Genomic DNA, 24,718 nt, shown 5'->3' with positions numbered 1-24,718 from the left:
CAGAGTGATAATGGGAAAAAAAGAAATGGGATAGGTAGGAAGAGAAAGCGGGATAAAGGATGGTACCGCAAGGAACCACAGCCTACCTGAAGGATTGCAGGAGTTCTGCTGATGAGGGAAAGCACCAGGAGACTGTCCCCAGGACCAAGATGTCGAAGCCTGGAACTTCCAAGCAGGCTGGCCGCTGAGCTGAGGCTGAGAATCAAGGGGGGACTGGGAGTCGAAGGGGGGCTGCGTCCCGGGCAGAATCTGGGCATCAAAGGGGGGTGGCGCCCCGGAGAGAGGGTGGACCTTCATCCGGGCTGAGCCCCAAATGAATGCTCTGATCTGGTCGCGGGCTGCAACGAAGGAGGCGGCATTGGTGGCATCATTGCCCAGGACACCCAGTTGTCCCGCGGAGGGGCGGCGTTGCTCATGGGCCCCAACCTGGGAGTCGGTTCGGGGGCTGGAAACCACCTCGGAGGGCTCATAAAATTACTAGCTGGCTCTGCCATGCTACCTTCTCTTAAGCTGGGAGCCCAGCATGCGTCTGTGTAACAGGCCTTACACATCACTTCCGTTACTGCGAATTTCACGGCTCAGCCAATCACAGGCTGTTACGTCATTGATCGGCGCCGGAAGAGTTCCAGCAGCCGCGGAGCGTCCGGGGCTGCGTTTGGGGTAGATTTGAACCGCACTGATAGGGGTTGACGGGTGATCAGTGTCCGCCGTCGCGGATGGCCAGGGACCTGATAGGGCCGGCGCTGCCGCCTGGTTTCAAGGCCCGCGGGACAGCAGAGGACGAGGAGCGGGACCCGAGCCCGGGTAAGCGGCGGCAAGTCCCCTGCCCGCCAGGCCCATCGTTCCCTCTCTGGTCCGGCCCTGCTGTCTGAGAAAAGGTCTGGGGCACACGAAGGCGGAGGAGTGGGGAATGGGTGCGGGCCGCCGCGAGCTTACTCTGTTTCCCAAGTCCTACGAGTGGGGAGAAGCCTGCTCAGAAACCGAGCTTTGGTCCGAACGACGATACATTCCCACTAGGTGCTCCTTGTCCGCGACGCTTTGCTATTTGATGAGTACACTGTTCAGTCGTTCAATTCCTCCTCGCTAATGTGTAAGGAAAGAACTTCCTGTGTTCCAAGTGGGACATCGACAAGTGAGGCCAAGATGCCCAGATCACTCAGCTCGTCAGTAGTGGAGCCCACATTAGAACGAAGCTGCTCCCCTAGCTTCTTCCCAGTAGCGCTTTCTATCGTTCAAGACCTTGGCAGAAGATCCGATACCCACTAGCCCCAGACCTGCCTGCTTAGCCTCTCATTTTGTCATTCCATCGACTCACACAGCTCAGTACTTCCACTAGTCCGAGTTTCTGCACGCTTCCTTAACTCTGTGCTTTATTCGGGCCTCAGGCTGAACTTACTAGACCTCTCTGACAACCTCCTATCTGTCTTCAAGGCCCAATTTAAGTGTTACTTCAGCGAAATCTTTCCCAACTCTCCCAAGCATTTATCCTCAGAGATTTTCCTTGTTGAAAGTTGAAGAAAAAATGTAGGTAAATTCCACTGGGTGAATGTTCTGCAATTTATTTATCCATTTTAATATTGATGGACTTTGAGTGGTTTCCATTTTTTGCCTGAACAAAAAGTTATGCTATGCATTGTAATATATGTCTTATGGAAGATTCTTCTAGCTTCAAAGTACCAAACTTCTCATCATGTATGAGAATTCTAGTTATCTTGTGTTCTCCGTAATACTTAGTTTTCTGTCTTTTTAATCTGATGTTTTTTAGCTAGAATCTCGTGGTTGTTTTAATTGACAATCTTTTCTTGGGAGTGGGGGTTGTTGGTTGACCGTTTGGACATGTGTACAAGTCATTTGCTCATTTTTCCATTGAGATTTATAGAGTTCTTTATATAGTCTAGATATGTCACTTTTCGGATATATGCATTAGAGTGGATAGAAATAGCCTCTCTGGTTCTATAGTTTTATTTTAACTCTCTCATCGGTATGTTTTGATGAACAGAAATTTTTAGCATTCTGATTTGTAATTTTCTATATTCTGTTCAAGAAATCTTTGCCTACTCTAAGGTTATAAAGCTATTCTATGTTTTCTTCTAAAAGCATTGTTGTTTCAGCTCCCATGTTTACTTTAACAATCCATTTGTAATTGATATTTGCTTGTAGTATAAGGTAGGGATGAAGTTTTTTCCTCCTCTGGGTCTCCAGTTGGCCTGGCCCATATTGAACTAACTATTCCTTCTCTGCTGTACTACAATGTCATCACCTTCCTGAGGGTGACCAATATATGTGAATCTAAGTTGTTTTTTTTTTATATTCTAACAAAATATATGTAATCTGAGGTATATCATATTAACCATTTTTAAGTACTCAGTGGCATTAGGTATATTTACATTGTTGTGTAATCATCACCATCATTCATCTCTAGAACTTTTTTATTTTGCAATACTGAAACTGTATCATTAAATTCCCCATTCCTCCCTCCCCCAATCCATGGTAATCATCATTCTACTTTCTTTTTTGCTTTTATGAAATTGACTGTTATAAGTGTCTCATAAGTGGAACCAAACAGTGGTATTTGTTACTATTGTTATTGTTGTTTTGTAACTGTCTTATTTCACTTACCAAAACGTCTTCATGTTTCATCCATTTACCACACAACAGAATTTCCTTCAAGTGGAGATTCTTGAACCCAGTATGATATCTGCCCTGTGTTCCTCACTAAGAAAAAAATCACTGATGAGGGAGACCAGTTCAGAGGAGGAAGGAGATCATAGATCTGTGATGGAATGAGTAAACATCATTCAAATATATATTCTGGAAATAGACTGCTTGGAAATGTCCCCTGAAATCATGTCATGTTAAAAACAGTGAGGTACAAACGTTTTCTTAAAACCAATCCACATGCTTCAGATGTTCCTCTGCAAACCTAAGTGAAGCTTTGGCCATTTTGACACTAACTTTAGTTCCTGATCTATAGTGACTTTTACCTCCATTAATTGAAGCTGCATTTATAGTCACACTCTGGACCCTATCCTACCTCCAGAAACTTAAATTCAGATCTCATTCTCAGCAGAAACGCCTTATTAACCCTCATCCTCACTCAGTTACTCCTATCCCATTTGTCTTTTATCTTTGTTTTTACCTCATTGAGGTGTCCAGTCTCTATGTGCCTAGATTCTCTCTTCAATTATTTTTGTCCCTGATCCACCTAGACTCTAGGGCCCATCCACTTTTGCTGGTGCTTTCCATTTCCTTATTTCATCAAGTATTCTGTTAAACCCATTCAGCAGAAAAGAAACCTAGCCCTGGATCACTACAAAGGTTTATCTCAGTAAGCCTATATCTAGGCTGCCAAATGCTGCTAAGAGAAATCTCAAACTTCCATAGAATAATGATACTAAAAATTATAGTCTCTTCCCTAACTGTTTCCTTAATTCTGCCCAGGAATCCTCACAGGTTTCACTTAGGTTTCTTCCCCGCATTAGCATCCCTGGCACGCACTCACAAGTGTGTGTGTGAGTGTGTGTGGGTGTGTGTGTGTTTGTGTTTCTGATGATTGAATCCAAGGCCTTGCACATGCTGAGCAAGAATTCTACCACTGAGCCACATTCCCAGCCTGTAACTGTGGCTTTTTAATACCTTCTTTTTCTTTCTTAAACTTTGTATCTCTTTTTGTACTTCAAAGTGGATGCCATGATAATAGAACTTCCCAGAAGTTGGTTACAATAACTAAAAATATTCTTGAATCTATTTTTGTCTTCCTTTCATAACAGTGGAAGAGGTGTCTTGTGCCCTTCCAACACAAATTCTACATTTTACTCTGGATTCCTTCCTTTTTAACCACATGTTCAAATCTTTCCCATCTTTTAAGAAAATTCGACTTCATACCTCCCACTAGCTGCTCTTCTCTTACTGTCTCTGGATCCTCCATTTTATCCTAACCCCACTGCATCCTGGCTCCTGCTCTTGCCAGGCCACTGAGACTACCCTCACCAATTTCACTGTGGAAATAAATATCATTTTATTGCTAAATTCAAGGCTTCTTTTCATTCCTGATCTTGCTTGACCTCACAGTAGCATGTAACCCCACTGATCCTTCCTTCTCCCCTCTCTTGGTCTCAGCCATCCCAAACACCTTTCTGTTCTCTGTGAGCTTGGCTTCTTTGCTTTTACTCATTAGCAGATACATTTCCTTCTGCTCAAATGACTTTTTTTTCAATCCTCACCCGCTTTACCCAGCTAACTCTCTTATATTTTAGGCTCCAGTCAACCATCACTTTTTCTAGGAAACATTCTCTGGACATTTCTACCTATGGCCTGTGAAAGACTAGGTTGGGTGCTCCTTCCATAGCTTAATCGTGTTATGGGGTAAGCATTTTTCATGAAAGGACCAGATAATAAATATTTTAGGCTTTGCAGATTAACATATATATAACAAGAGAAAACAATTTCTTTTTCAGTACTGAGGATTGAATGCAGGGGTACTTTCCCACTAAGCTATATTCCCAACCCTTTATGTGTTTTATTTTGCTAAGTTGCCAGGCTGGTCTCAGACTTGGAATCTTCTTGTGTCGATCTTCCAAGTAGGTGTGATTATAGGCATGTGCCACTGTACCCAGCTCAAATGTCTGCAAATTTTTGTTGCAATTCAAAGCATAACATGATGAAGTACATGTTTTGTTTTGTTTTTACAAGTCTACTAATGAGAAGAATGGCATTACCTTGGGGGGGGGTATAATATTTCATTTAATTGGGATTCAGAGTTGATATCCCCAAACATCAAAATCAATTGCAAAACAAAGCAATTGCAGATATTCATCTGTTAATGTTAATGCTGACTGTAATGAGATTTTATATATTATACTGAGTCTGTTTTTTGTATGCATAATTCTGTGTGATGGATTTGCAAGGAAAATATAATGAAACCTAAGCATGACCCCGTTCTCATGGAACTTGTAATGATGTTAAATTACCATTGCAGAGGGAGAGCTTCTTTTTTTGGTGGTACTGGGGATTGAACCCAGGGCCTTGCACATACGAGGCAAGCCCTCTACCAACTGAGCTATATCCCCAGCCTGAAGAGGAGCTTCTTAATCATAAGAGTCACAGATTTAGGAAAGATATGAAAAAGTTCATTACATGTGCCTAAGATCATTTTTGAGATAAATTATATAGTTCCGAAGACAGAAACTTATAAAAAAAAATAAAGCCAGGAATGTCCTTAATTTTATTAGGAAGTCAATAATGTAGATTCATTTGCACTTTCAATATTCTTTTTCTTTATTTTACCATCTCTTAGTATTCTGTTATTTCCTTATATAATACTTATTTCTCTTGATTCAGCTCAAATAGAAATTAATGATTTGGTGCATGTTTGTAATCCCAGAAACTCGGGGAGAGGCTAAGGCAGGAGGATCACATGTTTGAGGCCAGCTTCAGCAACTTAGCAAGACTCTGTCTCAAAATATAAAATAAAAAGGGCTGGGGATGTAGTTCCGTGGTAGAGCAGCCCTGGGTTCAATCTCTATTGCCAACAGAATAAAATAGATATTGATGATTTTATGTACTGAATGTCACTTATTTGCATCATCATTTTAAAAGATAAGGACATGTGTTCTTGGATGAGTTTTATCTTTATCTGCTTATTCTGGGTGTTTGTTTGTTTGTTTGTTTTGAGACAGGTCTCGCTAAATTGCTTAGGGCCTTGCTAAATTGCTGAGGCTGGCTTCGAACCTGCAATCTTCCTGCCTCAGCCTCCCAAGTCACTAGGTTTGTTCTTCTTTTTAAATTTATATCCTACTTTTAAAACTCAAGGCAAATTTATCTGTTAGTTATAATGCCAAGGACAGCACATATTTAGACCATATTAAGCTCTTTAATTACTTGAATTGTATAAAAGAATAATAAAATTTCTTTTTGGTACAAACCAATCTAAAACTCTCCAGTAGTGTCCACTTGATAGTTACATTGATAGCACCCACATATAAGAAAAGGAAGAAATAAAAGAGAAAAAATCCCTCTTTAATATTTAAAACCAAGAACAGGATGAAAAGAACTAATCCCTATGAGAGCAAAACACAGTTCCCCAATCTCCTAGCAGGACAGATTATTCATTGAGGTCAGAGGTCAGATATAATCACATTTATAGTTGGGGGACATTTGCATACTGAGGCATTAAGTATTCTTCAATAAACAGAAGACATAGGTATGAATGTGATTCTTAAGTTTTAATGTTTTCCTCTTTTTGCTGCTTTACTGTAAGGCAATGCAATAGTGGAAGTTTAACATTTATTTTCTAAAACTTTTTCCTTTAAAGATACAAATACTGAAAGTACATCAAAATTTTTTATACTTAATTTTGAATTTTTAAGTCGACTTATTGAGTATAAGCACTTGTTTTATATGTCTTCAAAGTTTTTGCTTTAACCTCTAAAAACAGTTTTTTTTTCATTTCAAATCATAAGTATTCTGGGTAAGAGGAATCACTCATCTGCCTGTGACCTTTTAGGAAAGCTGTTTTGTTGAAGTGCTGTACCTATACTTAACCTAAATTTGAGTGGACTATGCTTTACTGTATATAAATGATGAATTCAGTTTCGGAAGTTAAACTTTTTATTTGCAATTTCAAAAAAAAAAATCACTTGTTCTATAGTAATACTCCAGAACAGATAGGGAAAAAAAATTTAGAAGTAGGTCAGTGATCCCAAAACTAGCCTTAATTTCTCCCCTGAGGTTTACACTAGTATGCTCAAGTACTGCCTGTGAAAAACAAACCTTGACTCTTCCCACTAAACCTCTTCTCTTAGTCTAGAAGTCTCCCGACATGAGAGAAATACCATTTCCATCCAGTTATAAGACTCATACTCTTGTTTGATTTTTTTCCCCTTCACTTCTCACATCTACATGATTAGCAAATCCTCTTTGTTCTTCCTCCAAAGTATGTTGCAGATGAAACCATTTCTTAACTTTCTAATATATATTTCCTACTCTTAATATCTCATCTGTTGTCTAAAAGCAGTTTTTAAAAAAATTTTCAGTTAATTCAGGTCTCTTCTGACTGAAAACCTCCTTATAACTGCCTGTTGTAATTAAAATCCAAACTCCTTTTCATAGCCTATACTCACATTTATTAAGCACTTATTACTCCAGATACTTTGCATATATTAACTGATGTTGTCTTCATAACTATCCTGGGAAGTTGAAACTATTGCTAACCTCATTTTTACAAAGCAAGACTGTAACACAGGAAGGTTAAGTAACTTCTCCAAGTCACACAGCTAATAAGTGACTGGGCTGTAATTCAGGGTCAATGAATCTGACTCCAAAGCACAGAATCTTGCCCCTTTATGCCATCCAGCTTTATCTTGTCATTTTACTTACTTTGCTTTAGCCATGCTGGCCTTTTTGTTCCTTGAGTGTATAAAGCCTGTTCTCTCCATAGGATTCCCCCCGGCCCCCACAGACTCTTTTATCTAAAATGCTGATTTATTGATTTACATATACTAGGGATTGAACCCAAGGGTATTTTACCACTGAGCTGCATACCCAGTTCTTTTATTTATTTATTTTTATTTTGAGACAGAGTATCACTTAGTTGCTGAAGCTGGCCTCAAACTTGCATTCCTCCTCCTTAGCCTCCTGAGTCTTTGGAATTATAGGCATACACACTGTATGTGGCTAGAATCTTATTCTTTTAGATCATTGCATGGCCAGTCAGCTCATCATTTAATTTCATCTAAAGGCCTTCTCAGGGAGGTGTTCCTGAAACCTCTCACATGGCAGGTGTGGTGGCAAATACCTGTAATCTCAGCTACTCAGGAGGCTAAGTCAGGAGGATCAAAATTCAAGGCTAGTCTGGGCAACTTGGCAAGAACCTATCTCAAAAATAAAAATTTAAAAAATCACTCTCTCACATATTTTCCTATTTTGTAGCAGCACTTCAACTATCTGGATTGATCGTCTTTCTTTTTATGTTTGCTTCTTTGGAAGTATTTGTTCAATAAATATTTGTTGGATGGGTGGTTGGATGTTGACTCTGATACACACGACAAATCTTCTTTAGTTGCAGGACCAGCTCTGCCCCCTAATTATAAAAGCAGTAGTTCAGATTCGTCAGACAGTGATGAGGACAGTAGTTCTTTGTCTGAAGAAGGAAATCAAGAATCCGAAGAAGATGACACTGGTCCAACTGCAAGGTAAGTCACTTAAATTTAACAAACCAAGTTGCAGACCTAGCATAAGTTGACTGGAACATATAGCTAGTAAAGGGATATTTATATAGTGCAGGAAGAAATGATTTTATATGGCATTCCATCATAAACTAAACCTTTTACAAAGAAGTTTATTCCAGTAGTGTATAGGCTGTGGAGATATTTAAAATTTCAATAAAATTCTTATAAAAGAATTTTTTCTTAAAGTATATCGAAGTGACTAAATATACTAAATAAACCACAGAATTTCTTTTATTTAAAATTGTATATGTAATAGATATTTGTTTAAATAAATCAATGATTTTCTTCTAATCTACCCTCATTCACCCTGGATCCATGTAAATAAGAAGTTGTATCTTTGTTATTGGGTAACAAGGTATTTTGATGCATTTAAAAAATTATGAGACAGGACTGGGATTGTGGCTCAGTGGTGGAGCACTTGCCTAGCACGTGTGAGGCACTGAGTTCGATTCTCAGCACCACATAAAAAATAAATAAAGGCATTGTGTCCATCTATAACTAATAAAAATATTTTTTAAAAAAATTATGAGACAAAAAGACCCTTAAGTGAGACTAAAAGCCAAATTCATATGCTTTTCACTAAGAAACATTTAGTGAAATCTTCTTCCATTTAGTGGAATCTTTAATACTACAGAAAATATAGAATACTGATATAGTACCTCTTTAAAATATGACCAATCTCTATTTTAAGCCAAAAAATAAATTCCAGGAAAAGATTAATTAAGAACTACTATATTGTCCATTTTTTATTATTTGGCAAGATTAATTTATTGATTTAGTGTTTACACAATTAGTTAAACTTAATACTTCCTTTAAAAATTAAAATTTTTCTTTATGAGAAATTTTTGACATATGCATTAAGATCTACTACTGTGTTTTCAGAAAACAGAGGAGAAATCAGGACGACGATGATGATGATGGGTTTTTTGGACCAGCCCTTCCTCCTGGATTTAAAAAGCAGGATGATTCTCCTCCCAGGTAATAATGTATAATATTTCAGGCTAGTCTCTTTTAATATTTCACTGTCTGTTAAAGAGTTTTCTGGGGCTGGAGATGTGGCTCAAGCGGTAGCGCGCTCGCCTTGCGTGCGTGCGGCCCGGGTTCAATCCTCAGCACCACATACAAACTAAGATGTTGTGTCTGCCAAGAACTAAAAAAATAAATATTAAAAATTCTCTCTCTCTCTCTCTCTCTCTCTCTCTCCCTCTCTCACTCTCTCTTTAAAAAAAAAAAAAGAGTTTTCTGAAATTATTTTTAACATATATTTTCATAACATTTGAAATGGGTCATTAATAGGAAAAAATAATTATTTCCAATAATAAACAAATATTCACATGTTTTTGACACTTATATGAATTATTAAAAAAATGTCCACATCTCTTATTTGATAGTCACAAAAGTGTTTGGTGATAGACTGGATGGAATATTATCCCTTTTCCTGATTAAACAAATACAGTGGCACCCATAATAAGTGGTAGACCATGGGCTTGGATCCTGATGTTCTGACTTGTTATTCAATTCTTTTCTTAGATATTTATTGATAGAAAAACAAACCCCTATATGTCAAATTAGACAATTTCTCTGAACATCAAATTTGTCTTATGTAAAATAGAACAATGACATACACCTTTCGAGATGTTACAATGGTTGAGATTTCCTACTCTCATGCATACAACATGTTTTTGTCTGTGTGTATGTCTTACATGGTGACTAGCCCAGAGTAAGTATATAGAAAACATTGATTCCTTTTGTTTTCTCAGAACTGCAAAATTTTAAAGTATTGAACATAAATAGATAGATACCAGTTTGCAAGATACCAGTTTGCAAGGCCAAGCAGAAAAGATAACCAGAGTTTATAATCACCATGTAGCAAGTCCTCCTTCCATGTACTCTATATCTTTTAGATATGACAAGGATAGGCAAATACCACCTTTTTTTTTAGTCCCAAAGCTAAGAATGACTTTCACATTTTTTAAAATGGATATATTTTTTAATATCTTTGTTTATTTATCTTTATGTGGTGCTGAGGATGGAACCCAGTGCCTCACATGTGCGAGGCAAGAGCTCTGCCACTGAGCCACAATCCCAGCCCCAGACTTTCACAGTTTTTAATTACAAAAAAAGTCTCCTGTGGCCCTCCAACTTTAGAATTTACTGCCTAGCCAGGCATGGTGGCACATGCCTGTAATCCCAGTAGCTTGGGAGGCTAAGGCAGGAGGATCACAATTTCAAAGCCATCCTCAGCAATTTAGTGAGGTCCTAAGCAACTTAGCAAGACCCTGTCTCAAAATAAAACATAAAAACAGCTGGGGATATGGCTCAGTGGTTAAGTACCCTGAGTTCAATCCCTGATACCAAAAAATAAAAAATAAAATAAATAAATAAAATTTACTGCTTAGCCCTTCAGAGAAAATTTGCTGCCTCCTGAGATAAAGCATTTTTTAAAAACAAAAGCACATTATACATGGATCATCTCTAATCTGAAAACCTGAAATTCAGAATGCTCCAAAATCTGAAACTTTTTGAGCACTGACATTACACGACAAGTCTGATGGTTCAGTGTTTACTTTGTTTCATACACAAATCATTTAAAATATTGACATTGATGTAACTATCAGGCTATGTATGAGTTGGATTTGAAACATAAATGAATTTCATTTTTAGACTTGGATCCCATCCCCAAGATATATCTATATCTATATATGCAGATATTCCAAAATCTGAAAAAAATAAAGCCACATCATAAACAAAACAATATAAAATATTTCAAAATCTGAAATTTGAAACACTTCTGGTCCAAAGCATTTTGGCTAAGGACTCAACCTATACTTAGATCTATAGCAGTTTCTTTCTTGAGAATTACATTTGGCAATAATAAGATCTATGTGTAAATAAATAGCTAGTAGCATAAATTAGAGTAAAAAAACTCATACACAATCATAGCATGCCATGGTTATATTTACTGTATTCTAGGATTTTATAGACTACTACTTTTATTTCAACAAACCGCCTGAGGCCAGAAAATTGAACTATAATTGCAGGCATAGCTCTACTAAAAATTATACTCAGAAAAACCCATGCTGTACTTCCTTCTAGCTTATAAATAATAACTAATTGGATCCAGCAGTGCCAGACTTCCACGTCTTTCATCTACAAAATTGTTATGCTTAAAAAGGTTTCATGAACCAAGACAGGAGGTTATTAAATGGTCAAATTCAGAACCCAGACTTTCTGGCTCTCGATACTGTTTCTTCCCTGCCAAGAAGTCTGTCTGTGAGACTCTAATTGAGCACAGTGCAACCTGGGGGATTTAGCTTAGGACTTCGGTGCCATGTGTGTCAGTTACACTGGCACAGCAACAACTATGGAAAAAACATTGGTACAAAAGCAAGGGTGAAGAAACTGGTAAGTATTAACAGGAGAAAAGATGTATTTTTTCCATACATAAAATCAGGCTCTGATGGGAGGGGAGGGGAGGGGAAGGGGGGATAGGAAGGGTAGCAGAATAGAATAGACATTATGATTGCTGTATGTATATGGGTGATTCTATGATCGGTGTGATTCTGCAATCTGTACAATCAGAAAAATGAGAAATTATACCCCATTGATTCAAATGTATGAATTGCCAAGATCATTGTAATGTCATGTGTAGCTAATAAAAAAAATAAAAATAAAAATAAATGATAATATAGGAGAAAGAGAATGATGGCTTTTCCCTCTCAAGAATAAATCCAAGTAATAATAATCATAAATATTAGTATTTGTGGTGCCAAATAGAGAAAATAAAGAGGAAAAAAAACACAGAAAAAAATCAGTTTCAGAATTCAAGAAATTCTCTTTTTTAACTAATGTCAAAATGTTTCCTCAGAATGTGACATTGGGGCAGCTCAAAAGAAAATGACCTTTGGCATCAAATAGGCCAGGGCTTAAACTCCAGCTCAACTACTTACTGGATGTGTTGATATTAGGTGTTAATTTTGCCCTAAGTGAAATGACTAGAAAGGGCTTATACTGATGAGAGTTGTTTTAAGGAAACAGGTACACTGGTTGAAATGTGCTTACAGCACTTTTTCCTTCTACGGATCACAATGAACTACTTGTATTCTATATTTACACATTTTTACTGGATTATTGGGATGTTGTATAGATTTTTATATTGCCTTGGCTTTTTTTTTTTTTTTCGGATACTAGGAGTTGAACCGAAGGTTGCTTTTTCAGTGAGCTATAGCCCCAGTTCTTTCTTAATTTTGAGATAGTTGCTAATTTATCAAGGACCCTGCCAAGTTGCTGGGGTCCTCACTAAATTGCTGAGACCCGCATCAAACCTATGATCCTCCTGCCTCAGCCTCAGCTGAGATTACAGGCATCATGCACAGCTTATTGCCTTGGCATGCATACCATGAGTTACTGACATCTGTTGTATACACATGCTATATTTGTCTTTAGGAAAACTCAGTTTCTACTTTAATAGTTCTGGGTATAATTATAATATCCTTATGGTATTTTCCCATGGAAAGTGAATATCACAACTGAAAGAAAACCAAGGCACTAAATAAAAAATACCTTCATAAGTTTCAATACATCTAAGGCCTTTTTAAAAAAAAATTATCATTTTTATTTAGTATAGTTTTTTTTAGGAGATAGGCACACACTAGTGTCACAAAGATTGAGAATTATTGGTTTATTTCTAATTGACTAACAAATAGAAATTTTAAAATGCCAAAAATAAGTTTTTTAAGACACCAAGTAGAAAAATATTAGGTAACACTGGTGAAAATAATATGGTGAATAAATTTTTATTTTCAATATTTGTTAGTATCTGATTTTATTATTTTTGTGAGCTTTTATTCTGAAAACTACTTTAAAGTTAAGGAGAATGATAAATGTGTATTTTATTTTTCAGGCCTATAATAGGTCCTGCATTGCCACCTGGTTTCATTAAATCTGCACAGAAAAGTGACAAAGGCAGAGATGATCCAGGACAAATATCATCGCATTTCAACTCTGAGGTTTGAAAAGTTTCCATTTAAAGGAAAAGATGTAACAAAGTCAGAACTTTAGGGGTAACTATGATCATTTGACTCAGATGTAATATAAGACTCAGTTATATTCAGATTAATTTAAAATTGTAACATGTACGTATAACCAAAAGCTGTTCAAAAACCTGAAATTCTGTTAAGAAAAACAGCAAGACTGACAGAGTGTTATCTATTTATGCTACTTACTTTGAAGGGGGATTTTAAAGTATTAGAAAAATAGAACATGATGAAAGTTTAAGGAATCATTGTGATTTGACCTGAAGGAAAGAAAACAAGAGGATTTTAATAATAGTCTTTATCTTAAAATTAACTCTCTCCTTTTCAGTTCTGGTACATGTATAACAAAGACACTGGTAGTTAAGTAATTTCTTATGAAAAGAAGTCAAATGATTTTGGAGTAAAGTATGAAAGCTGTTTATCTCCTTGAAAATAGCTGAAATTTATACAGCACTCTCATTGTTAGTGTATTTTACCCATACGTGGGTATCTTATCTTTATCTTCTCCACAACTGCATAAAATGAACTTTATCCATTACCTTACAGATGTCAAAGACCAAAGAAATTGGGTAATTTACCTAAGTTTACATGATTTTTGCTTATCGAAGCCATGTCTTAAACCCAGTTCATATGACTTTAAATCACATCTTCAGTCTCTTATGCTTCAGTACCTTCTTACAAATGAATTCAGGTCATCAAGAGACTCCAGTTCATCTCCACTGAGAATTTACCACTAAGGTTACTCAAAGTAAATACAGCCCAATAGTTAAGATCATGAACTTCAAGGTTACTTATTATTTCTACAAGTGTTTCTACAGCACTTGTCGTGTGTCAGGCATATAGTTACAAAAATGAATATGTCAACAAATTATGTTGTTCCTGCCTTCAGAAGACATCCAGAATCCAACCACATCTTTATCCACCATGGTCCAAGTGATCGCACATTTCATCTATTTGATAGGTTAGTGGGGAAAATGAAAGCAATATAAATGATCTCCTGATCCCACTAGTTTAAAACCTAAGAGGCAGAAACTGTCGGTCAGAGCTGAAGGAAAAGCATGTTGTTGTTACTCATTTTAATAAATCTCCTAGAAGAGAGACTGGAGTTGTAGCTCAGTGATAAATTGCTTGCCTCGCATGAGTAAGGCCCTGAGTTTGATCCTCAGCACCACATAAAAATAAATAAACAAAATAAAGGTTAGATTCTTAAAAAAAAAAAAAAAAAAAAAAAAAAGACAACCTGTAAGCCCTAGCATGAACAGCATCTAACACAGACTCATACATGGAGGCCATTTGTCAAGATGACTTAATAAGAACAGGTTGAATTCAATTACCATAATACTGTTTTATCTTTGAAGTGAGTAAGGTACTTTTAGAACTGAATTAATTCATTTGGGTCAGAATTTTGTAAATTATTGCATACTATTTCTTTTTCATGAAGACTGATACAGCTCCCAAGAATGCCCTGCTTACATACATCTTATTCCAAGGAACTTTTTATATACGGTGAATAAAATTAGCTCCAAATGTGTCATCTCTGACCTAGTAGTAATAAGAATCAGAATACTTCGTTGAAAAGAAGTCCAAGGCCACATCTATATCTATCAGGTAGAGCTTCAATAGTTTAATGAGATCTACTGTGGACTGAGGAGGAGAGATGGAACAGTCCACGTGCCATGGATTTATCATCTCTGTATAGTGTATTTGAGGAAGGCAAGGAAAAGGTCCTTATTGTTTAGTAATATAGGCCAGCAGTGCATTGCTTGCTTTTTTGTTATCTTTGAGCAATCCACTTCAGTCAAATTTAAGTAATTTAAAATTATTTCCAGTAACTTGTAACTCTGCTATTGCATTAAAGGTAACGTTTTATTTCCAAAGGAAACAGATAGCAGTGAGGATGAGAATATTGTTGGACCAATGCCTGCAAAAGGACCAGTTAACTATAGTGTAACAACAGAGTTTGAAAAAAGGGCCCAGAGAATGAAAGAAAAACTAACCAAAGGAGATGATGTAAGTTTTAAAGGTACTTTAATAAACTAAATAGAGGGCTGGGGATATAGCTCAGTTAGTAGAGTGATTGTCTCGAATGCACAAGGCCCTGGGTTCAATCCCCAGCACCACACAAATAAATAAACAAACTAACTATCTAAATAGATTAAAAATCTAAATATTTGAAATAAACATTAATGTGTGTGTGTGTGTGTGTGTGTGTGTGTGTATACGCACGTGCCCATACTATATAATCCAGAAACAGTAAAGGAAAAGACTGGCAAATTTTTTCTACTAAAAATATTCTGTATGGGGCTGGGGTTGTGGCTCAGTGGTAGAGTGCTTGCCTCAAATGTATGAGGCCCTGGGTTCAATTCTCAGCACCACATATAAATAAAAATAAATAAATAAAGGTCGATCAACAACTCAAATGAATAAAATAAATAAAATTTTAAAAAATATATTCTGTATGGCAAGAGATAGTCAACAGAATAACAAATTGGATGAAAATATTTGTTACATGCATGGCAAATGTATATGACAAAAACATTGAACCTTTCTATTAAAGTCTATTCAGTAAATTTAAAACTTCAGTTGAGAAAAAAACATTTGTTTATACAGTATTTTTATGCACACACACACACTCACACACTTCTCATGCTTCTTTTTCCTTAACTTTTTATTTCTCATAAAGGATTCATCTAAACCAATAACAAGAGAGTCATGGATGACTGAACTTCCTCCAGAAATGAAAGACTTTGGTTTAGGGCCAAGGACCTTTAAGAGAAGAGCTGATGACAAATCCGGAGATCGATCAATCTGGACAGATACTCCAGCTGATAGGGAAAGGAAAGCTAAGGTAAGAGGTTTTGTTTATGTGTTTCTGTTCATGGTGGCTCAATTTTGTAAAGCTATAAGGCAAAATTATTTAAAGGTACTACTTTTTGAAATTATGATTCCAAAGGGAAAATATTTCTGCCCTGAGGAGAAGTTATGAAGAAGAAAAGTCATACTGTATATTATTTTCTGATAAACTGCCTCATTTAAATCCCAAGAAAACCCTGAGACATAGGTTTATTGACTTCATGTTATAGAATAGGGAGAAACTAACTCTGTGACACCAGGTTATCACAGAGCTAGAAAGTGATGAGCAAAAAGTCCATTTTAGATGTTTTTAACTCCACATTCCTTGGTATTTATACAGCACACTATCTACATGAAAATATATCTTTTAAACTCTATTGAAAAAACAACACTTGTATATTTTTAGCAAATTACATAATACCTCAAGAATCTCTCTCAAAATAACATCTCCAGTGCACAAGCTTCATGTGACTGTCAAGATAAGCAAGAAACACCTTCATTTATATATAAATAAATCACCAAGACAAATTATAAAACATCTGTACACAATATACATTATTATTTTCCCAGGTTCTCTTCTTAAGGCTATTTGTTTATTTTTAAATAGTCCATTATGTGTTAGTCATTGAACCAGTGTCCCCAACACTACTCTACTCCTTGAATTTATTTCATCTAAAGGCTTTCCCTATATAAGTCTTAAATGCTTGAGTAATTGTCACTTTATGATTATAGCTTCATCAGTTTTTATATTAACAGTTCCATATTTAGTTCATCCTGCTAATTCTATTTGTCCTATTCTCCAAAAAGACAATTAATTCCCTTGCTTACATGAATCTTTTATTTTTGTCTATATTTATTTATAGGTTTGGGTCCTATTTCTTATATGTAAGTGGATGACTGACCTACAACTAGCTATGAGGAATCCTCCTCAGAGGAAAATATCACAGAAAAATGACACCAATGGAAACCAGGCAGTGCAGTTGAATTGAAATGATTTTAATTCCTATGACTGAGTTTTTTAGACCTGGTTGTTCCTTTCTGTGCTGAAATATTTTGTTCAGTGTTTATAGTGGACATATAAGGAATTATGAATACCCCTTAAAATTTAGTATATAGTATCACTGTATACTATATCTTAACTATATCAGATCCCAAAACTGTTTATTTTCTGGTATCTTTGCTTCTATGTAAAGTTCATGAATAATTTTTGTCACAAATCTTGACCATATTTCCTTCTTGATAGATTCTCTCCAATCACTTCATATTGCTTTTTATATTTGATTTCACAATGTACATACATCTCCATAACTCTAATGCTCTTGTGTTTCACTTAGCCAACATGGCTAAAAGAAATAAGATTGCTCTTTAGAAAGAAAGGAAAAAGTTGTGCATAAGTTAATTGACATCTATTATATCTTCAGGTTCCAGTCTTGAGATCTAACAGTTCCTTAATATTCATCTCCATTTTAACATAACATCATTTCTCTCAACACTTATAAGTAAGAACCTCTGCTTTCTGAAGAAAATTTTATGAGAAAATAAGAAATGTGTTCCTAATGTACTTTATTTTAAATGTTGTTTTAATTCATTATTAATTAGGAAAAATTATAATGAGGGCCTCCTTGATTTTTCTAAGCAAATAACATAAAAATATACTTTGAGAACAATGGTTTTCACTTATTTTTATGTGTGCCTTCCTTATTCATGATTGGGAGTATATTCTATAGAAAATCATAGTGACATTTTTTCTTAATTTGTTGAAAGTCTACCTAAATACCCCATTTATGCATGTATGCTATGATGAATGGAATTTTTGTTTTGTTCCAAATTTCAGTTGTCCGCTGTTGTTATATTTTGTATATTGACCTTGTGTTATACAACTTTGCTGTATTTGCTTGTTAGTTCCAAGAGGTTTTCTGGTAGATTTGTTGGGGATGGGAGGTTGTGTATATTCTCTGTAAATAAAGATAGTTTTTTTATTAATATGTATACCTTTTTATCTTTACTATTTTTGAAAACAAAATGGAGAATTTATTTTTAAGCCTATTTATATTCCATCATTATTAGTCAAAATTTATCCTGAGTTTGATAAATACATGAGTTCTTGCAGTTATTGTTTAGATACGGTTTTGCATTTGTTGCTTTTGAGGTTTTTTTGGCTTTGTTTGTTTGTTTTCTTATTTTCAGGAAAATCATAGAACACTAACAGATCCCTTATTATGTATATAAATACTGCTGAATGAAAGGAATTCAAGAAGCCTGGCTGAGTTCAGTTTCTTGTTACTTAATCTAAATAAAAAGCATATATTTCTTTGTCATTATATCTTAATGATATGTCTCAATAGTGTGTTATCTGTTTGCATTCCTCAGGAAACACAAGAAGCAAGAAAGTCATCTAGTAAGAAGGATGAGGAATATGTATTGTCAGGAAGAGATAAGAGGTTGGCTGAGCAGGTATCCTCATACAATGTAAGTAATAAAATTAAATATATAATCTTTTATCTTTCAATTCTCTTCTCATTTGTTTTGTTTCTTTTATATGATTGCCTCTTTGCCTTATTTTCTACACATCAATCCTGAAAAATACTTAACTGCTATATATGTATATTTATACAAAATCTTTCTATGCATTCTATGAAATATTTTTAATTTTTATTTTACCTAAGGTATGTATCAGAAAATTAATTACTAGAGTTAGGTAGCACTTGATCAGCAAGCAAGAGTTCTACTAAGTCATAGACATTCTCAGTTCATAAATCTAAATTATAAGCATACTTGGCGTACTTTATGAAAAAACTTAAATATCAGAGAAAAATGTTTCCAAAGTAAAATTCAATGTACATTTCTCTGCTAAGATCTTATTCACTTGGCATACATCATTTTTTGTTGTTCTCTTTTCTCTTAAAAACTAGAGAGTATTCTATTTCAAATAATAAATATAAATTACAGAAACCATTGTTCTCTGAAAGGTCTACAAGTATTTAGGAAAATTATCTTCTGTTCCCTGCATTTTAGTGTGAAGCTCTATCAAAATTGATTTATTGGACATATATTGACCAGTATCACAAACAATGAAGCATAAATGAAATATTTTTGGAAACAGACCAAAACTTAACCCATTATGAAACATTTATTAAAACTGATAATGCAAAACTCAAGTCTCCACCAAACTGAAAGAACAACTATTATTCAGAACATGTTCTCTGACCACAAGGAATTTAAGTTAAAATTCATAATAATTTAAATACCACATAACTGGAAATTAGAAAAATTCAAAATTCAAATTTTGCAACAAAGTGGAAATGATAATGAAAAGTTAGAAAATTCCTAGACCTGAATAACAGAAATGCAACATATCAAAATGTGTAGGATGCAATATGAAGTGGTGCTTAGAGCCAAATTTATAGCATAATGGTTATGTTAGAAAAGAACACTTTCTCCAAAGTGACATTTCTTATTATAAAATTACACTCCCACTTACCCTATGACACCCCAGTTTCACTCTTGGGTTCCCCTCCACACAAAGAGTAGAACATGCTATATTTATACTGACCTAAAAAAGACTTATGCAAGAATATTCATAGAAGCTTATTTATAAAGCTGAATACTACAAATAACCCAGGTATCCATTAATAAGAGAAAGAAAAACCAAACCGTAGTATAAATGAAACCCTACTCAGCAATGAAAAGTAACAAATTATAAATAAATGCAGCCATGTGGATGAATCAAACTCATTGTGCTTAGTGAAAGAAGCCTGGAGCAAGTATATACTATTTATATGAAAATTTATAATATGCTAAATCAGAATAAGCTTTTAAAAGCTGTTTAAACCATTCCATTCAAAATAAATCACTTTAAATACTATAAATTATTAGAAAACAAAACATTTTTGTTTAATGATTAAATGTGATGATTCAGCAGATTGGTCATTTAGCAAATTGATTTCTATATGAATTGGCTTTCAACTCATTATTTGCATTGAAACAACTACTTCTGGGTGTTTTTATAAACTTTTTTATATAGTTTAGCACTAGTTTGGTCCTATGTATCACGTGTACAGATTATACTAAACCAGACCACCAGTAGCACTCTTGCAACAACTAATATGAAGATTCATTTCTTTTATCTTCATAAATTTGAGCACTTGGATTATTTACATTGATTATAATACTCCACTAGTTCAATGTATTCCCATATCTATCAATGTTTAATTAACTAATATAGGAAATCAGTACATTGAAACCTGCTGTCTTTGTTTCTTTATTTTTATTTGCTTTTTGTTAACTTTTATACAAAAGTTTTTCTCATTAATATAAATCATTTTTCTCAGTAATAGCTTTAGATAAAGTAATAGGGCCTTTCCCATTCTGTTCTTTCTCACATCAGCATGCATTTACTTCAGACTTTGCATTTACTTTGAACTTTGTTTCCTCCAGTTCTTTTCCAAGTCTTCAGACCTTCCCCTTCCAGCTGTAATTATTAACCTGTTGGCCCCCCCCTCATTTTATTACCTTATAAATTAGCAGAGAAAGACATGGATTCAAGAACAGGAAGGAAAAACATCAAGTTTTTATAGTCAGCTTTTTGACATTTTGACGAACATTATACTTACATTACACATATGGTTTCATATCCTAAAATTAACTGTTTTCCACTTCTCCTTTGGGTTGGCATCCTCTCTTACATTGATACCAGGAATGATCTACACCAGAGAGTCTACATCCAATGAATCACCTGTCTCAGAATATGGGTGGTAAAGCACACATTTCTGCCCCCAGTTAGCAGTTTTGATTCACTGAATCTAAAATGAGACTCAGGAATCCGTAAATCTTTTCAGCCAGTCAGGGATGGAAACCATAGTCTTCAAATATTTTTGTTAGGTGTCCCCTAAAAGAAATTTGAAAAACGTATATTTTTACTTGACATCTGAAATATTTAATTATAAGTTTTAATAGTTACCAAAGATATAATTTATAGCATATTATCTTACTATTAAATTTTTCAAATATAATCTTAAATGCCATAGCAATTCCATATCTAGTATAATCCATTAAAAAATATCTGTGAACAAGCTCTTCCTTAACAATTTTATTTCTCCTTTTTTTAAGTTCAGTTTCACTTCTCTTCTGCTACAGAATTCCACGTCCTAGTAGAATTTACTTCTGCACTTGAAACTCATATTTTACAACTATTTTGGTAAATCATGTTTCTCTGCAACAAAAATATGCACATAAATTGAAATTGAAAAGATTTTAAATTTCCTGTGTCTAACTTTAAATGTTAACATTAAATGTGTTAACATTAATGTTAATTTCTAAATTAAGTTGTAATTTCAGTTGATAAAACCAGGTAAATGACTAAGCATAGAAATACACCTATAATCACAGCTACTTGGAAGGCTGAGGCACAAAGAGTGCAAGAGGCCAGCCTGAACAATTTAGCAGGACCCTGTCTCAAAATAAAAGATAGAAAAGGACTGGAGGTATAACTCAATGGAAGAGCACTTGCCTAGCATGTGCAAGGGCCTGGGTTTAATTCTCAGTACTGTTTAAAAAAAAAAAAAAAAGTCTAAATACATTATTCATTTTGATAAATAGTAACATAAAAAGTAAAATGTAGCCATGATACACGCCTGTAATCCCAGCAACTCAGGAGGCTGAGGCAGGAGGATCACAAATTTGAGGCCAGCCTCAGCAATTTAGCAAGGCCCTAAGCAATTTAGCAAGACCCTGTCTCAAAATAAGAAATTAAAAGGGCTGCGAATGTAGCTCAATGATAAAGCACCTTGAATTCAATCTCTAGTTCCAAAAAAAAAAAAAAAGTAAAATTTAATTTAATTGTAATTTAATCTCTTTAATGAAAGACTGTTTTTCCTGTTAGATCCTGGTCTTTTGATGAGTGTTACTTATTACTAGAATAAGGTTTTAGTCTCAATTGTGTTCTTTTGTTTGTTTGATTAATAGTTAAGAAATCAAGTTTATAAAAAGAAGAAAATGGAAATGGAACACATTTTGTTACAATGTTATATTCAATTCTTGTTTCAACTTATGTGTTCTTAAACCTCATATTGACCTATTAATAAAATTACTAATGATCTCTCAACTATCAGCTCATTAAGACTTTTTTTTTTCATATTGGTCCCATAAATTTGTCCTTTCATTTTTTCTTTACATATCTATACATGAGGAATAATAACATTCAGTTTTTAGAGATAGTAAAGATTATAGCAGAGTAAATGCAGTAAATCCAACACAGCATTTATTGACTGATTCTCATACCTGACGCTATATTAAATCCTTTATATTCATCAGATCATTTAACTCCTACCTCACCCAAATATTTACAAATTATTACCTTGACTGCTGCCATCTTACAGTTGAGAATATGAGGCTTCACTGACTTGCTAAAGGTTACCATTGCTGAAAACAGCAGCACTGTCCTTGCAATTCTAATTTTTCTAATTGAAATTTAGTTCTTAACTGTTTCTCCATGCTGTATGTATTGATTGCCTTTTTTTTTCTTAGCAAAATTTAATGATTTTCTTTTAGCCTCCTTTCGTTTTGTTGAAAATAAAGAATTAGAAAGCATTTGATATGTATTATCTTCATAGATGTGATCTTGGATTTGGAAAAACCTGTCTGAGTTTGTAAAAACCCCTCCTTAATGTGTGCTGTTGCTGTCTATTTTGTTTCGTGATGATATTCTGTCAATAATTTACACAAGCTAGGTTTTGGTCACTGCTCTCCTGTTTCCCCAGGAGTCAAAAAGATCAGAATCTCTTATGGACATTCATCATAAAAAATTAAAAAGTAAGGCTGCCGATGATAAAAATAAGCCCCAAGAGAGAATACCATTTGACCGTGATAAGGATCTCAAGGTTAATCGGTTTGATGAAGCTCAGAAAAAAGCCCTAATAAAGAAATCTAGAGAACTAAACACCAGATTTTCACATGGCAAAGGCAGTATGTTTTTATAAGTAAGTATTTTTCAGAAAAAAATGTATTTTCATACTGAAGAATTTGAACTTTTCTGAATACTCTGTTTTCTATAATAATTATGTGCCAAGATCTATTTCCTTTTATAATAAAGTAGATTATAAGCCTACATTATTTTATACATAAATTGTGATTTTTGAAAAGTCAGCTTTGTGGGATAAAAAGTGTGGTCTACTAAAAAATAGCCTTGCCCTCATAATAACCTAACCAGGCATTACTATCAAAAATACTAAAATAAAAGTTCCATTTATGAGAAATGGCAAAGGAAAGTCTGTTTTGAAGCTTGAGTATTCAATGCTTTATTAAAGAATGAAAAAAGGGAGATTTGCTGGTAGTTTTTATGTAAAACAAGATCATAGTTAGAAAATATTCATTGCTTTGGAAGGGCCTCTGTAAGTTTAATTCAGACCATTTTACCATTCAGCCCAACCTGAGAAAGGTTTGAAATGGTAATTAAGAAGTTGAAAAAGACCTAAGATTGATTCTTAAAATCTTTATGATATTTACTTTTATGAAACTTACATCAATAGTCAAACGTAATTTTAATATAAAGTTAGAAATGTTTTCCAACTTACCAAATTCTCTTATTCTTACCTCAGGGGGATTTCCCTGTGCAATGAAGAAAAGTTGAAGAATACTCTTTTATCTGTCTCTTCATCTTTAGACCTTGGTCTTGGGCTTCTTAAGATTAGAGATTACTTTAACCTCAAAAAAATCATACAAGTTTACCTTCTTTTGTGTCCTTGAGGTCATGTGGAATCATAAAATCAGTGTTTCTTATGTAGAATAGAATACTCTGTGTGCCTTTGGCATCCAAGGAAGCCTGGGCTTTTCTTCACAATTAATTATTTTCCCTACTCCCCGCAACCTGCTTTTACCACTCCTCAATTTTTGTGATGTGATACAAGTTCCCTCTAAGATCTGCTCAGGACTGTTTGTTGAAAATTTACCACAGCCTGGACCTTTTTGACAAATATATTTGCCTGTCCTGGAGTGAATGTGTCAGGTACTTGGCAGTAAGTTCATGAATTTGGAATTGGTTGGTTTTCCCTCCAAATGCAGCTAGTGAATACACAGTTACTAGAAAATAGAAAGGGTATGGATTTTGTCCCTTTTGTTACCAGTTTGCTTGTTCTGGCACTCAGGGTTTTTATCCGTTGTTTGGAGTTTTTGACTTTTTTGTTTTTAAGCCAGAAAGTGAGTACTCTAGGTTATCTTGTGTACTAAGGAAAATATATTTTGATTTTTAAGTTTTTATAACAAATATTTCTGAGGGAAACAATCTGAGGGTGGTAATGCCGACAACTGTTTATCAGTGTGAAGTCTGTAAAACTCTTCTCCATGATCTCACCAAAGAGTGTCTTGGAACTTTGCTTTGGGATGATCCTATTTTTCCCATTAATATATTTAACAGTTTGTGGTAAATTTATTGGAACTGGATCTTTTATATCAATCATGTATAACTTTTATTTAAAAACCAAACTAATAATTACAGTACAAAAATGAAAAATCTATGATCATAACCCACTATATTGGGAAGATAAGTTTGTAATGCTTTATACACTGCCTCTTAAAACAATAAACAGAAACTTCTAAATAGTTAAA

The 24,718-nt window shown here is 34.7% G+C and overlaps 2 protein-coding genes across 3 annotated transcripts in view; one reads left to right on the top strand and one right to left on the bottom strand.

Annotated features, from left to right (window-relative positions):
- NUFIP1 (nuclear FMR1 interacting protein 1) overlaps nucleotides 1-530 on the bottom strand; it is a 44,824-nt gene extending 44,294 nt beyond the window's left edge. The window contains 2 exon segments of the mRNA XM_081307910.1: nucleotides 87-302; nucleotides 305-530. Coding sequence (XP_081164036.1) covers nucleotides 87-302; nucleotides 305-494 — 406 coding nt within the window. The 5' untranslated portion in view covers nucleotides 495-530.
- Nucleotides 531-618: 88 nt separating this feature from the next.
- Nucleotides 619-24,718, top strand: GPALPP1 (GPALPP motifs containing 1). Of its 2 annotated transcripts, XM_081287271.1 has the most exons (9): nucleotides 619-804; nucleotides 8,060-8,192; nucleotides 9,111-9,206; nucleotides 13,132-13,237; nucleotides 15,143-15,274; nucleotides 15,948-16,112; nucleotides 18,488-18,586; nucleotides 22,876-23,094; nucleotides 23,713-24,718. In XM_081287271.1, the coding sequence occupies exons 1-8, from the start codon at nucleotides 717-719 to the stop codon at nucleotides 23,092-23,094; spliced, it is 1,038 nt and encodes a 345-aa protein (XP_081143397.1). In that variant the 5' UTR covers nucleotides 619-716; the 3' UTR covers nucleotides 23,713-24,718. The 2 variants fall into 2 exon arrangements, with proteins under 2 accessions (XP_081143397.1, XP_081143398.1); XM_081287272.1 differs by lacking the exons at nucleotides 18,488-18,586; nucleotides 22,876-23,094; nucleotides 23,713-24,718 and adding an exon at nucleotides 16,981-18,412.

The sequence above is a fragment of the Spermophilus citellus genome (assembly GCF_964194105.1).
Source record: "Spermophilus citellus genome assembly, chromosome: 1".
Classification (NCBI taxonomy): domain Eukaryota; kingdom Metazoa; phylum Chordata; class Mammalia; order Rodentia; family Sciuridae; genus Spermophilus; species Spermophilus citellus.
This window is presented reverse-complemented; position numbering and strand designations above follow the sequence as displayed.

Coding starts and splice junctions, on each gene's coding strand:
- GPALPP1 (XM_081287271.1), top strand. CDS start 717: ATGGCCAGGGACCTGATAGGGCCGGCGCTGCCGCCTGGTTTCAAGGCC. Junction 805..8,059: donor GGAGCGGGACCCGAGCCCGG/GTAAGCGGCGGC, acceptor AATCTTCTTTAG/TTGCAGGACCAGCTCTGCCC. Junction 13,238..15,142: donor CATCGCATTTCAACTCTGAG/GTTTGAAAAGTT, acceptor TTATTTCCAAAG/GAAACAGATAGCAGTGAGGA.